Below are 15,371 nucleotides of genomic sequence, written 5' to 3' on the forward strand. Positions count from 1 at the left end.
GAAATAAAGGACCCTTGCTTCTGAATGAACTTTGAAATGGTATTTAACCTAGACAGACTCTGTGCTACAAATTGAAGGTGGTTTAATTCAGGGCTTATAGGCTAAGTATAGAAATTCAAAAAGCCAGAGGCTGAATCGATTCAATCTTTCCAGGTTAGTATAACCTGTGTAGACTGAACCAATTAGCAAGTGAACAGACATTCACTTCTGATTCCAGAAATGCAGCCACAGGCCTGCGGTGCGTCAGGCCAAAAGTTGGGAAGTACTAGAGTACACCTCCCAGCCACTGCCAAAGCGGAGGGAGGAGAGAAGCCCTTCAAAGCTTTCCCCACCTCCTGCTTGAACAGAGAGCGGGTAGCCAGGCCCCAACCTGGGGCCAGTATACTGAGGGCAGGGGAAGGGGGGCTTTAAACCCTGCTCCCTGGCCTGAATGGGACCCCAGCCCCGGTTTGCCTAGGGGGAAAGCCCCCACCAGACTCCTGTCCTCCACTCCCCACTCAAGGGGGAAGCAGTCCCTGGCAAGATGTTGCCCCCCGTTGAGCAGAGAGTGGGATGCCATGCCCTGGCCAGGGGCTCACAGGCTGAGGTGGGGTGGCCCTCCTTGACTGTATGGAATTGCAACCTGGGTCTGCCTCGGGGAGGGTTTAAATGCCCTGCCTCCTCACTACAGCGCGTCAGCCCCAGGCGGGGGTGTGGCCCCTCCACCTCCCCCACTCTCTGCTCAAGTGAGGGAGAAAACCCATGCAAGGGCTGTCCTCTCTTTGCCTCTAGCAGAGATTGGGGGGGGCAGAAGTGTGGCAGGGTCTGCTTCTCCTCCAGAGCAACCCCCTCCCAAACCCCCTGCTGCCTCAGCATGCTGGCCTGGACGGCGACTGGCCACGGTCCCCACCCCTCTGCCTGAGCGTGGAGCAGGGGAAAAGACGGAGGGGGCTGCTCTGCTCCGCTCCCACCAGGCAGAACCTGGCTGGGATTTAGAGCCAAGTTTCCCACTCCCCCGCAGCCAGCCAGAGCAGTGATAGTGCTCCGGCTTGGATGAAGAGGGGTGGGGCCAACCCTACTCTGCCCTGGAGCAGACAGCAGAGTCCAGGGCTACAAAGCATCCTGGGATGCTGGGGGACTGTGAGTTAACTTGAACGGGGAAGGGGTTTGGGACAGAAGTTCCATAAACCAGCTTGACCTAAATCAGTTAAGTCTGATACTGCATCTAACCAGGTTTGTCTTAAACTGGTTTTGGCCATTTTGTTAAGAGATTTAAGTGCACTGAACTTCTGTTCTCTTACAGGTTTAAATGGTTTCTGATCAGTTAAACCGGTTTATGTGTAACTTCTGTCCCTACCCATAAGGGCTTTTAAAGTAGAGGAAAGGCAGCTAACCCTTCTTTGTCCTCTCCAAAGTGTGCAGTCTCCTATTTGGGGCTGTTTGGTATTGAGTAACCTAGGGCTGCACCAGGTTACTCAATACCAAACGTGCTATTCAGCATGAGTAGGGATATATTAAATATAAATTTCTTGGGGTAGGAACTCCTTGCAGCAAAACTTCTTGCCTTGAATATACTGGGGATGGCTCTGATTTTCAGCAACTGGAATATTTTGCTGAATATTGTTTAAGCCTATAGGTAAGCTCAACCAAGGCAAATGTTAGCTTTCCCTGCCTAGAGTGATAGTTTAAACTGAGACACTGGCTGCCAAGATCAGAGCTGGTCCTCATCATAGGCAAGACTTTAGTGTGAAGAGCACCGAGCACAGTGAGAACATGGAACAAATTAATATCTGTTATTCCTTTGCATGTTACTTTTGTGTCCTTGAACTCATACCAACTAATAAAATGTTTCTAATATAACTTTATCGATAAAGAAAATGGCAACTGGTCTAATCTTAATACATACACCTGTTTCGTTTAATCCAAATATGCTGAAAATGGATTTAAAAAAAAGTAGTGTTATTTCCTGCTCTCTCACTCTCTTTTTTGTAAAACTTCCTTTTCCTGTTTTGGTTGTAAGATTTTGCATAGACTCTCAACCTATATGCCTGCTAAGCTGATGTTCTGCTCTGTTGTCTGGGGAAGCAGAATACACTGTTTAGCACAAAGTTCAGGTGCCCGAAGGGGAGTCTGTTGCTTCTGAATCTCCCCCACACTTCTTTCCTCAATGGCAAGCAGGTGAGTATCAGGAACTCAGCTTGGATGTGTTGTGGTTTCGTTGAACAAAACTGCCATGTTATTAGCACTTGTTTGCAGAAGGATTGTCTTTCAGCCATGAAAGTCTATTGGATTTTTGTGGCAATTATAAATCATTCTCATTCTGCTCTTGACAAGGGAGTGAATTACCTGGATTCAAGTGAGCCACGTTCGTCACTGATGGAACTCACATTTGTTTGTCTCTCTTAGAATTGCAACTCCCATTGATGGATGAAGGCTTTATGTTGTTTTACTATGTTGTATATGTCTTTGTGCTGATTATTAGTGTTGTGCTTGTAATTTGCATCTGTGTGAATATTTGGAAACCTTTGTTTAAAGCATTGTGCTGCTGTAGTACTCAGAGGGCTTCACGGTGACTGAATGCCGCAGTCAGGATCTAGAATTGGCATTTTCTGTTAATGGTGCAGCTTTTGATTTGTTTATGTTGTTTTGGTATTTTCCAAAATTAGTTACTTGTTTTGGTTTCTGTAGTTTAGTGGTGAAAGAAAGTAGTTTGTGATAGCAATGGCTTGCTCATTTATGGTTACTTTTACAACTTTTGTCTTGGCACACGTCACAGTCAAATCAGACCCACAGTATTTTTTTTCTTAATTTACAAACATGATTCTTATTGATGGTTGTTGTGGTCACTTGATGCACAAATGGTGTATTAGGAGTGCTGCAAAATGTGACTTTAGCAATCCTGATCAAACTATGGACATAACAACACTGTCATCTATACAAATTTGACCGTGACATTGCAGAGATGCATTCTCTTTCCTCAAGAGCATTAGACTGGTTAACTAACATTCAAGTGGACTTATAACTGTTGCTCCAAGTCAGTCATACGAAAGAAGACTCTTAAGAACTTGGTGCCTGTACTGGAAGGGTGCTTGCAAGATGGCTTATGGGATGCCAAAAAGAACCACACTTTGTTACAAAAGGAAAAAAGTGAGTGAGTGAAAGTGCTGTAGAAAACAGAGGCAGGCATCTGTGGTTTGAATAACCTGAAGTTCAAGGGGAGGCTTCCTGCTTGGAGCAAGGCACGCTCTTGTGAATGCTCAGTGTTCTGATAGGTAGGGGATTTTTTAATTGCCAAATTGCCAATTATGACTTTTCCACTACAATTTTGATTATATAGTTTTAAGATGCTGCATGGAGATACTCCCAGTTGGAGTTTGTTGTGAAACTTTTCCTTAAGTAATGTGTGCAGTTTCACAATAACTTATCAGAACTGAAAACAGAGTTTAAAATGGAGTCCACCAGCTAGTATTAAAATTTTTGGAGTATGAGCTACATGTAGGGTCAGAATCTGCTCCCAGTTGTATTCACATAAATCTGGAGCAACTCTGGTCTTGATTCTCACCTACCCAGCAGCTTGTTTTGCTATTTACATGTAGCTACATGTACCACTAACCAATCTGGATTCTCTTCTGAATTGCACTGCAGGTGCAGCAGTACAACTGGTCTGAAATTAAATTGAACCCTGTGGAAAATATCTGTTACCCTGGGCTCTCTTCAGTTTGTGTTGTTTTTGCAGTACAGCTTACTTGAAACTCCCTGAACCAGAGAGTGAGACAGGCTAATGCGGTGTGCCAGTGCAGGCTTTACTGATTGTCTGGGCTGCAGGCCTTCGAGTCTGCAGTTCACCTGACAGGCTGCAGGAATGTGGCTGTAGCCTCGTGTCTAGCTAGCCGCTGAGGTTAATGTACGTGGAGGTGATGCAAACCAAACGTCTCAACATAGATAATTTTGTACTGACACCTCTTTTTTTAAAGCTAACATTGGATGAAGTAGATTAGCATCCTGAACCTGCTATTTCTTATGTAGCAGGTTTGACCACACGAATATGGCTTCTGGTAGCCAGTCTTAGCGGAGTATTAAAAAGCACAATATGTTGAAAGTATGCTGTGTTTATGTCCCTCGTGCAGTGGGTTTTTTGCAGGGTGGAACAGATCCCTGGTAAATCCATGTAAGTCATTTCTGATCTCAATAATAGTGATTAGACCTGTGAGAAAATTTGATGGAAGCAAAAAAAAAACGATGAAAAATGAAACTAAAAGGTCAGGTAAATGTTTGCAAAGTAGCAGTTCACAGCCTCGGAGAACTTTGCATGTACTTCCTTGTTAATTAAGACTGTTCCCTTGGAGGTTGGGGTGAACATGTGAGAGCTAGTATGATCTTGAGCCATGATAGTCATGTGGGCTTTATTGGATCAAAATCAGAGTTCATACTTTGTAGAATCCAGCATTGAGTTCATAAGCAGCTAGTTCCTGTGGGGGTCACTCTGTAGTTTTGTGGTACCCCAGCACAGGGGCAGGCTGAGCTGTGCTTTCAGCCCTTGGCAATCCCTCCCAAATGCACTGCTCCTGGATGGGATCGCACAGACCCACCAGTTTTAGACTGGGTGGCTCCCCCCACTCCCACCCCAGCTTTGCCAACCACGATAATAAGACAGTTCCAGCTTGTCAGACCCCTTTATATCACTCTTCCTTCAGTTACCTCTGATCTACAGCTGACTAAAGGGGCTCAAAATAGCTTCTTTATAGTAAAGGATGGTTTATTTACCCAGCCGTATGCAGCAAAGGATAAAACAGCAAAAGGCCTGTGTGTCTGGGTCTTGGCTAACTTTATTCTTGTCTCAAACTTCCACTTGTCTCTAGAAGCCCCCTTGTAGTCCCCTGAGTATCTCTTGGTGTCTTTACGCATGCTCCAGGGCAGGGTGCTTCAAGTAAAGCACCTGCAGAATCTCTTGCATACCCCCACCGCCATTTTGAAGCATGGGGATGCTGAATACATGTGATGGCGAGGTAGATAGAGCGTGCTAATTGGTCTAATCTGCTTCAACACATGCTGATTAGCATGCGTCAGCAAGCATCCAACCTGTGTGTTGGTGCCCTCTTTGATAGAAAATCCTGTCCAGCAGCTGCTATCCACTCATCCCTTTCCTCTTTAGGCCAGGGCCTTCACAAGAATCTTAAAGTGGGCTAGTTTCATTGCAGTTGCTGGTATTACTTAAGCAGGAATAAGATGTTACTAAATCAGATGGCAGTGTATAAAACAATCGAATTGTTATTACCATTGTTACTGGATTGTCTCGTTGCAGTAGAAGAACTTATTGAATTATTTAAATCCATAGGTCTGCCTAGAATGTAAACGGAAACTTTATTACTTTCTGGAGAGCTCAGATGCAAATGTCCAGGCACCTGGGCTTAATGGCCCTTAAAACACAAGCCAGGCTGTACTGGGTCAGACCAGCAGTCCATCTATCCCAGTGTTCTGTCTCTGACAGTGGCAAGTATTAGATGCTTTGGAAGGAGAGTATATGAACAGGGCATGTCTGTTAGAGGTGCATGAAGCGGGCAGTATTGGATTTGGCCCAGTTTGGAGGGACAGTGATTCAGTTTGCTGGTTCGGATCACTATCCTGATTCATTTTGTCTGAATCTGAAGATTCAATTCTGATTCGGAAAATCAGCGATTCGGCCATAGACTTTATATGTTTTTTCTACATACATCGAGGTACCAGGTGGAGCTTGTGAATGCTGAGATGGTGGGGTGGGTGGAGCGTCCCACAGGAGTGCGGGGGGGGCCTCCACATGCTAGGCAGCAGAACCCCTCCACCACCCTCCCAGCTCGGTGTTCGGCTGGGGGGGACCCCGGGTGCGCGCTCCCCAGACCCAGGAGGCACCAGTCACTGAGCCAGGGGGTGGGGTCTCCTGCACGCCCCACAGCAGACCCAGAAGTGGACTGGAAGTACTTCTGGTCAACTTCCAAGTCCGCCGCCACGCTCCTGTGGGACACTCCATCCACCCCAGCATCTCAGCATTTACAAGCTGCCTGTTACTTCAAGGTATATAGAAAAAATATTTAAAGCTGCATCTATGGCCGAATCATCGAATCTCTTCAAACTGATTTGTAGGATTCCAATTCAATTTGGAGAAATTAAAGGGTCTCCTGATTCGATTCAGATTTGGAGATTCAGCCGCCAAATCTCCGAATCAAATCAGCGACCAAAGCTTTACACAGCTCTGATGTCTATCCCCTGTCATACCCTTCCTGGCCTCAACCATCATTGATTTAAGGGATGTATCCTTGGACATCCCTGACTGTTCTGTTAATAACTCCCAATGGACATGTCTAATTCCTGTTCTGAACCTTGGGTCTGGGAATTGTAAACTTGTAAGCCTAGATAGGGTCCAACAATTAAACATATCCTCAGCTTGTGGCTTCCCTGTTGTTCCATTCTCCAAGGACCTTATTTTCATCATATTTTTGTTTTCTTGCTTGTTCCTTTTCACTGTCTCTGTTTTAATTCCACGTAGCTAGGCAAGATAATATAAAACAAGGAAAGGGAGAGATGTCCCTCATTCACTGCAAAACACTTTTATGGCTTTCCTTTGCAATTATAGCGTGGTAACATGGCATGTTTACCATGTTTACCTTGATGTTTGAGATTTACAGATGAAAAGCATTGTATGCCTAATGGGATAGGGGTCTGATCCAGGACTGGGTTATCCAGTGCCTTCTGTAATAACAGTGGTAATTACAATTGGATTATTTTGTATTTTCATATTAAAATTAAGTTATTTGTATTTGAAAGAAATCAGCAGATTAGTGACTTATAACTTCATATAATTTGGAAGTTAATTTTTATTTGCCACTCTTTTACATAACCAAATCAGATACAGCTTTTCTTTAACAATAGATGTAAAACCTGTTGACACATGTCTTCTGCTACAACAATCAACACCCTCACAACAAACCCATCAGAATCCATGGACCCTACATATATGCCTTTCCCAAAGGCTAAGTATAGGCAGTCAAAAAGCCCAATGCTGAATCGATTCAATCTTCATAGGTTAGTCTAAGCGGCATAGGTTGAATCAATAAGCAAGTGAATCACTTTTGATTCTGGAAATCATGTCTGTGATGTCTGTGCAGCCATGTGTCTGTGATGGGCCAGGCCAGAAGACAGGAGGCGCTAAAGTCTCCCTGCTGGGCTGGATCGGAGAGCTTGGGCCAAAGCTAGCCTGCCCACCCTGCAGGGGAGGGGGGCAAGGGGTTGCAGGAGCAGGGCAAAGCTGACTTGAATCTGGAGGCGATCTGGGACAGAAGTTCAATAAACCGATTAAGCCTAAATCAGTTAAGTCTGATACTACATCCATCCTGGTTTATCTTAAACCAGTTTCAGCCATTTTGAAAGAGGTTCAAGTGCACTGAGCTTCTGTCATGCTACAGATCTGAACCGGTTTCCGATAACTTTTACTGGTTTATGTGTAATTTCCGGCCCTAACCAAAGTGTGCTATATCTCATGATATCATGTAATCTAGCACACCAAATGTCGTCATAGTAACTACGTGGACAAAACTAGACAAAAAATAACCAAATACTGCACTTTACAATAATCGCTCCACAGACTAGAAGCCATACCGCAAGCTGCCATGTTGCTGACCATTACCACAGAATAATTCATTGCTTTTTGCATGAGGGGTTGTTTCTATCCAGCTAAGAATCTTAAGAGGAATATTTCTGTATTAAGAACTCTACCTCAACTATAGGCCCGGGTTACATAACTAAAAAGTGACTACATCTCCCAACTTGAACATAGAAAATAAATTAATTTTGCCATCACCAGTTTTTACCTGTCTATCAAGAGATTATTTTACTTTGTAGTTTTCCTTAAAGAGTGACATATTTTGGCTAAGTTACTGGATTTAAAAAAAAATATTTTGGAGAGTAATTCTTCAATATCCAGAATGCAAAGACAACTTAAATGGTATTTACATACATCCAGAATTTTTGTTTTTTAAGCCCCAGTACCAGTGCATATACATATATTGAAAATACAGGTACATCCAATATGGTATTTCTTCAGGTAGTTTCAGAATCAGCTAAGGCTTAGAATATAGTCTTTGTTTGCTTGATTTTATGTGGAAGTATCCCATTTCAAATAACTCAGAGCTGGAGTTAGATACCCTTAATTGAATGGTATTTATTGTACAAATGGCCCCACTGAAATTAATGGGTCAGATTGTGTTCTGCCTTTCAGGTACTAAATGGTACTTTACCCTAAATACGATACTGTTTCACCCTGACCTGAGTCCTTGACAAACTGATAATACAAAAGGTGGCTGGGTTCCCTTCCTCACCACTTTTTGTGACACTTCTGAGGCTAAAGTGGACAAAGCCAATGTGTTTAGCGATTTTTCAGTGATTTGAGCAGGATGGAATGGACTTACACTTAGATGCCTAATTACTGGGATAGGTTCTGGCCTAATGTGATTACCAATATCAGAATCTTCAGTAATAAAAGAAATTAATGAGATCTGTGACCTAGAAGATATCAGAGCTAAGCCTCTAAAGAGTACTTCATGCATTGACACTGTTAAAGGTGCTCATTACCCTTTGATTTCAGCAGGGGCCCTTTGCATCTACAGGATCAGAGCCTTCAAGGACACCTTCCCTGTCTTCCACTGCAGGTCCCAGCAGCATATTGCATATCCCACCATGAGTAAAATCTTAGCCATTATTCCTGAGTGTCAAAGACTGCACATGGGAGTTTCCAAGCACGCAGGAAGAAATAATACCTATGTTCAGTGAGCCTGTACAGGAAAGCTAGATAGGTCATCAAAAATATGGCTGTATCATTCCTACAAAAAGTAAATTATTCAAATGAAAAACGTTTTTTATTAATAAAAGAGGGTGTTCTTAGGGCCAGCACAAGAGGACCTAACCGTAAATCTAGAAGATTTGGACCCAGCTTTTTGTTAAATACATTTTAAAGTGGAATTTATTAATAACTGTAATTTCAGTTTAAAAGAATCCTGTGGAGAGTGACAAATAAGATCCAGGGTATAAAATTGCTATGTAGTGAATCAAGAAGACCATAGCACTCGGATCTCAGTGATGAAGATCATATAAAGACCTGGGTAGATATAACAATGAGTGATTGTGGCCTCTGCTAGCATGTGATCTGCAAATAACTTCGTTTGCTTTTACTTTAAACAAATTAGTAGAGGTTTGCCATATCGGAGCCATAGTGCATGGTGCATAATGATGTATATTAAAATTTGGGGTGGCGCTGGTTTCCGAGTGGGGGAAAAAAACCTTTATATTAGAATGTCATTAGTCTGGGCCAGCATCATGCCTCACCGCACCTGAAGTCTTAACATACGTGTGAGGCCTCTAAGAAGGGCAGAAAAAAGTCAGTACTAGATTTCAGAAAAGTCAAAGTTCTGTCCCAACTAAGGAAGCAGGATTGGAGCTGGCTCCATTTCTGTAGCCAATGGCACCTAAGAGAGTAACGTGCCTAGGAATTTTGGACTCTCTTACCCAACTAGCCAGATTCTGATTTACAGCCAAGTCAACTGCAGCTTTCAGTGCAGATCTGGAGCAAGGGTTGAACCCACACCTCTTAATAAGTAGCAAGACAACTTAGCTGTACTGCCATTGTGCCCTGGTACTGGACACAGCTTGAAAAGAGTGGACTTTTGTACTGTAGTGTTCTGAATTTGGCATTACAAGATATACAAGGCAGTAATTTCACAGGCCTTTACCACTTTGTAATTAGAGTCCTTGTTTTTTCTAATTTTATCTTCCTCCTGTTCGATTGTCTGTGATGAAAATCCAGGCTGGTGAGAGAGCAGTCTGATAGCTTGCATATTAATGCAATGTGATGTAATTAAAACATCAATAAAGAAATTAATTACATTTTGAATGTTATGTGTAATGAAATAGTTTAAGTGGCCGTCTTCAGTGTATCTCTGTTCTCAATAGATCACATCAAGACAATTTCTGGATGGCTGAATCATGACTAAATACAGATATTATCCACACTGATCTGAGAGAGAGAGGAAGAATGTAGACTGTGCATAATCATATGATACAGAGCATTACTATTAACATGTGGTGTAGAGTTTTAACAGCAATAACAACGGTGTATAGCTTAGAAAAAAAGCTGGGAAATCTGCCCATGAGCTTTATGAGACTCTTATTTTCTGACTTAAGTTAAAAACAATGTAATGAGCCACTCTGTTCCCTTTGCAGACAGTAGAAAGAGTGCCATTGACTTCAGTAGGAGTTGGATCAGATGCTTTCTGAGCTATTTTCAGAGAAGCCCCTTATAGTAGCAGTGGGAATATTTGTCCTCATAGCAGGTACAGTGAGAAAACAGACTTTAGGCATAAAGAGGTGTTCCTTGAGTCCAGATGAGACAGGAGGCAACAGTCAAGTCCCTGGAGGTACCATAGGGTTTGAAAGATTGATGAAGCTCTTTGTAAGGAATAGTTCACCGTGCACTGTATCTCTTGTTTTATGTTACTTACTGTTATGGCACTAGAGGCCACATAACAGATGTTGTCCCATTTCTGTTGAAATGAATGGTAAAAAAACTCCCCTTGACGTAAGGGAGAGCAGAAATTGAGCCTGATAGGTTGTTTTATGTAATGTGAAAGTCTGTTGGTGTATCTCTGTCCCAAGGTGTGAATTAGTATTTCAATTATGGGGACTGCAGCATTGCCATTGTCATTGTTTAGTAATGAGAGTGAGGCTGCTGATGGCAGAATCCAAGTGTGGGCTCCTCTCCTCTGTGTACATGAGTCCTGGGGAACCAAACAGAAATAAAGCTCCCAACTATAAGGCCAAGTTCAACTCAAATCCAATAAACATTGGGTTCATATTTTGGAGTCCAGTCTTGCCTTGTTGAAGTCAGTAGTGAAGATCTTACCGACTTCAATGGGAGTAGGGCCGAGCTAATGTTTAGGTACAAGATTGTGAGGAAAAGGAGGGAGTGGGATGTCGTTTGGGATGACGTTTTGCAATTTTTTTAAGATGCCTCTGGGCGCACAGACCATCATGGGCTGACACATTGCTGTAGTGCCCCTCCAGTCGCTGGAGTTATGCTGATTTATGTAAGCACAGGATCTAGCTTTTCAGCAGTGATGAGGGGCATTAGGAGAGAAATGAGTCCCTCCTGTGCTAGCCAGTGCACAGATGTATGGTGAAAAGAGTCACTGATCTAGAAAGTTTATAATGCTTCTACTAGCCTCTGGCATGCTCTGGGCATAGCCAAAATCTCTGGTTTACCACAAAACCTTGGCTGATACAAGCATTCATATCCTGCGTGACTATATGAGGGCCATATTCACACCCACAAGCACGGAGGGCCGGTTTGCTGTGCCGCGGAGGTGGGGAGATGGTGACAGAATCTGTCGGCATCCATAAGAGCCGCCTGCCTGCAGGAGCTGCCCGTGGAGATGATGAATCAGCACGTCTGGGTGTTAGGCTGGACCCACCTACACATGAAAGCTAATTCAGTGCATTGCTTTTTACTCCCCTCCTTCTTAGCCTAGAAACAAAACTAGACTGACAGTCCTTTCATGACTATTTTAAGAGGCAAGGCAATGCATTTAAATACAGTCGCTCCAGCTAATCTGACGCTGCTATTAGTGAGTCTTTGGATTAAGACTACAGGAGTTAGTTAAAATGCCTTGCTACTTCTGTCAGGCTTGTGGGGAAGCTGCTGTAAGGCATCTGCTCACCTTTAAAGGGGATAAGTACGAAGGGTTTCATCTTTTGTCAATGTACTGGAAGTTGCGCTGATGTCCCGGAGGATAGAGAAAATACCCTTTGGCTGCTGAGGGGAGATACGCTTTGCTCTGGAGCCTGTTCTTGGTGCCCTAACTCCTACTGGCTCCAGGGGAGTCCCTGATGATTAGCAGGTATTCAGCCCCCCTAGCTTGGCCAGTTATCAAGCAGCTACTTTTTTATTATTATTATTATTTTATTTATTTTTTTAGTAAGGATAACTTATGCTTTTAAACAGAATGGGGAAGGGAAGCATGCACCCTTTAACCGTTTAACAGCATGAACTATCCTCCCTATAAGCACCAGGAGCTGAATTCTGATTTGTTCAGAAGCACCCTTCGAGCTAATACCCAGGGGCCTGTCTAAGCTCTTGGGGTGTTTTTGTTCCTAAATGTCCTGCTTGGGATCCCAGACCTTTTGTGGTATAATGAAAATAGGGTCTAGTCATGTACCAGGGTAACATGGATGAACATAGGTTTATTTTTGTAAATCATGTATGTAAATAAATTAATAGCTAATATTTTGGACATATCTGGCTCTTTCCCCATTACTCCAATAACAACGCTTACCCATTTCCATGCTATGGAATATGTACAGCACATTATCCTAGCTTTCTTTGTTTTAGGATAGTGTGTGCCACTATTGTACAGAAAGTAACAACCTCTAATGCTCTGTATCATCTGTGGTCTATCTACTGTTCTCATAAGCATCTTATTCTGATGATTGTGCCCAAGCACTCAGTGAATGATGACAAGATCTGGGTGTTCTTTGTTATTATTTAGTCTCTTTGTTCTTTTAAAGCCTGAAAAGGGAATCCTCAATGGTGTAATTTAGCCATTGAGAGCAATGGGACTGTATGATTTACATCAGCCAAGAAGCTGGTTGTGTTTGTGTGTGTAAAAGTGTGAGCGCTACTGAAGGAAAGCCTGGGCAAAAGGGGGGGGTGTTGCTGTTAGGAGAAAAAAAAGGCCCTGGGTGCAAAGTAGGTGATTTGTTACCACTCTGAACTGGATTAAAATGATATACTAGCCCCTGGACTAAGGAAGACAGCTATGTCAGAAAGCATATAGGCATAAAGTTAGTAGGATTGACATGGGCTTAGGCTTTATAGCATGAATGGTATGACATAAACTATAATAATCCTCCATATTTTTGAAAGGCTGTGGGCTGCGTTTTCATTCAAAACCCTCTTACGTGATGAGTCAGGGCCAGCTTAAGTCTCGCTACAATTTGGGCGTGCTGTTTTTTTGTTTGGTTGTTTTTGCCTCGCATTAGTAGTTCTACTGACTGCAGGTACTGGAGCAATAGCTGATTTACTGTTTGGCAATCCAAAAACATCCATGATAGAAGCTGAGACTTAATATGTTCCGTGTTTGTAAGTGACCTCAGCGATTTTCCCCAGTGATATCCGTTTCTCATGAAAGGTGTATTTCTTATACGAATCTGGAGGAGCTCACTGTGTGTCTGACAAAGTCACTACTATGTGAGCACATTTCAGTGGAGGGAGGGAAGTGATGACCACATGTGAAACTGCAGAACAAAAATAAACATGTTCAGCAACTGCCTTATAATGATTATATACTTAAAGAAGAGCCTTTTATTGCTTAAAACTTCACAGAACTCAGAAATAAAGGGAGCTGTCATATGGGATGTTTAGAAAGGAAGAAAGTCATCCCCAGTAATTTCTCAGGGTGAGGAACTATTTGAAAGACAGTTCCCTCCTGCCACTCCCGACTCTGAAATTCATCATATTATCTGTTAGTTTGAAACTGCTCTTTATGGCCGTGTCCACACATGGTGCACCACCGCTGCTTGTCCCCAGGGAACACCCGTGCCGTACAGGCTCTGGCACACGGTAAGTTACCCTAGGTGGGGTAGGGGAGACTGGGGCAGCACTGAGCTGGCCCCAGCTGCCTTACCTGGGGTTCTGGGGGCTCCCAGGGCTGCAGCAGCGGCAGTTCTGCCATGCGGCACCTGGCTGGCAGCCACAACACATCTCCAGGCAGCCTGGCTCCGCTTTTGAGTGGCGTGCATTGCCCGCGTGTACTGCTCTGCTTTTTTTTTTTCTCCGTGGGTTTTTTTGATCCCTGGATATCCAGATGTTTGACCCCAGATATCCAGGGGTTTTTTGGCCCCTGGATACGCAGGTGTCCTCTGTGTTGCAATGGAGCAGCGCAAAGGGTTTGTTTGTTTGTTTTTAGCTGTTCCATTGCAGCATAGAGAACATCAGAAAAGACATGTCTGCGGCAGTACATACCACACAGCTGCATTCATCTGGACGTGGCCCTTTTTCTTCAGTTTAGGTTTAAATTAACTCAACATTGTGAATCCTTGCATTCTCCCATCCTTTCCTCTTGCTAGTAAACTGAAGTTTACTAACTGGCAAGTCTGTGCATACTTGGTGGTGTATTCTGTGACTTCTAAGTACAAACTAAGTCTCAATAATAGACATTAACTGGATTAGTGTAATGAATGTCTTCAGTTTACCTAATACCATTTTTGGTATGAAAGTCAATTTACCTTTGGTTTTATATGCGTCTAAACTTTGCTCCCAAATATTTTTCCACTCAGCTTTAAAGTATAAATTTGTAACGCAAATAGGACATTCTGAAGGTAACAACAGGAATTAACCTGAACGGAGTAGTGTGGTATCTTTCTGAAAGTGTTTATGATATATGCTTGCTTTGTAGTATTTGTTATAGAATAAAAAAGGACATTAGCAGGTTAGAGATTGTTTGTTTGCGAGTGTATTCTCTCTCTCTCTCTCACTCACACACACACACACACACACACACACACACACACACACACACACACAAATTTAGGAAGCAGAATGAAACATCTCAGCATTTCAAGTATCAACAGACCTGTTGCACAGTATTTGGCTTAAATGTTTTGAATGGTTTCTGTTGTGATTTCTTTAGAATATTTTGTAATAAACTGCACATTTACTGTTTTTTTTATGGTTGTGTTACTTTTGTTCTCCAGTGAACAGAGTATTTGCCAAGCCCGGGCTTCAGTTATGGTCTATGACGATACCAGTAAGAAATGGGTGCCAATAAAACCTGGACAGCAGGGATTCAGCAGAATCAACATATACCACAACACCGCCACGAACACCTTTAGAGTAGTTGGAGTTAAACTACAAGATCAACAAGTGAGTAACCAATATGCGTTGTTTCTCCTTTGATCTCTAAAGAGATCATTTAGTAAGTAGTTAATGCAGTAGAGCATAATTTCCCTCACCTATGAAGTGTTTGTTAATTCATATTTTAGTCCAGCCACTTTACTCCTGTCTGCTTGATTGCCCAGTGAACGTACTTTTATCTGTTAAAATTTGATGCTTTTTCTTTGTTTGTTTGCGAAAAGTATCTTCATTAAATTTCCATCATGGAAGATTTTCATATATTTTCCTTCTCCATTTTCATTTGTGATCATATTATCTGCTGATGTCTTTGCTCCCTGCTGTTTATCATCACAATTCCATTCATAGTACAAACTTTTAGCATTGTACACGCTGAAAAAACCATCATTCAGTCTTCCTTGAGCATCTTCTAGATACGATTCCTGCCTTCCTAATTACCTAACTAATACCTCATATTGTATTT

General features: G+C 42.7%; 1 protein-coding gene across 6 annotated transcripts in view; it reads left to right on the forward strand.

The window, feature by feature from the left end:
• Nucleotides 1-15,371, forward strand: part of EVL (Enah/Vasp-like) — a 246,294-nt gene that overhangs the window by 106,931 nt on the left and 123,992 nt on the right. For 5 of the 6 annotated variants that reach the window (XM_059723218.1, XM_059723216.1, XM_059723219.1 and 2 more), the window contains exon 2: nucleotides 14,752-14,920. In XM_059723218.1, the coding sequence (XP_059579201.1) occupies nucleotides 14,752-14,920 (169 nt within the window). Of the gene's footprint in view, nucleotides 1-2,059; nucleotides 2,158-14,751; nucleotides 14,921-15,371 lie in introns of those variants that run through there. The other variant, XM_059723217.1, reaches the window with a different exon arrangement.

This window comes from Alligator mississippiensis, chromosome 2 (assembly GCF_030867095.1).
Source record: "Alligator mississippiensis isolate rAllMis1 chromosome 2, rAllMis1, whole genome shotgun sequence".
Taxonomy (NCBI): Eukaryota; Metazoa; Chordata; order Crocodylia; family Alligatoridae; genus Alligator; species Alligator mississippiensis.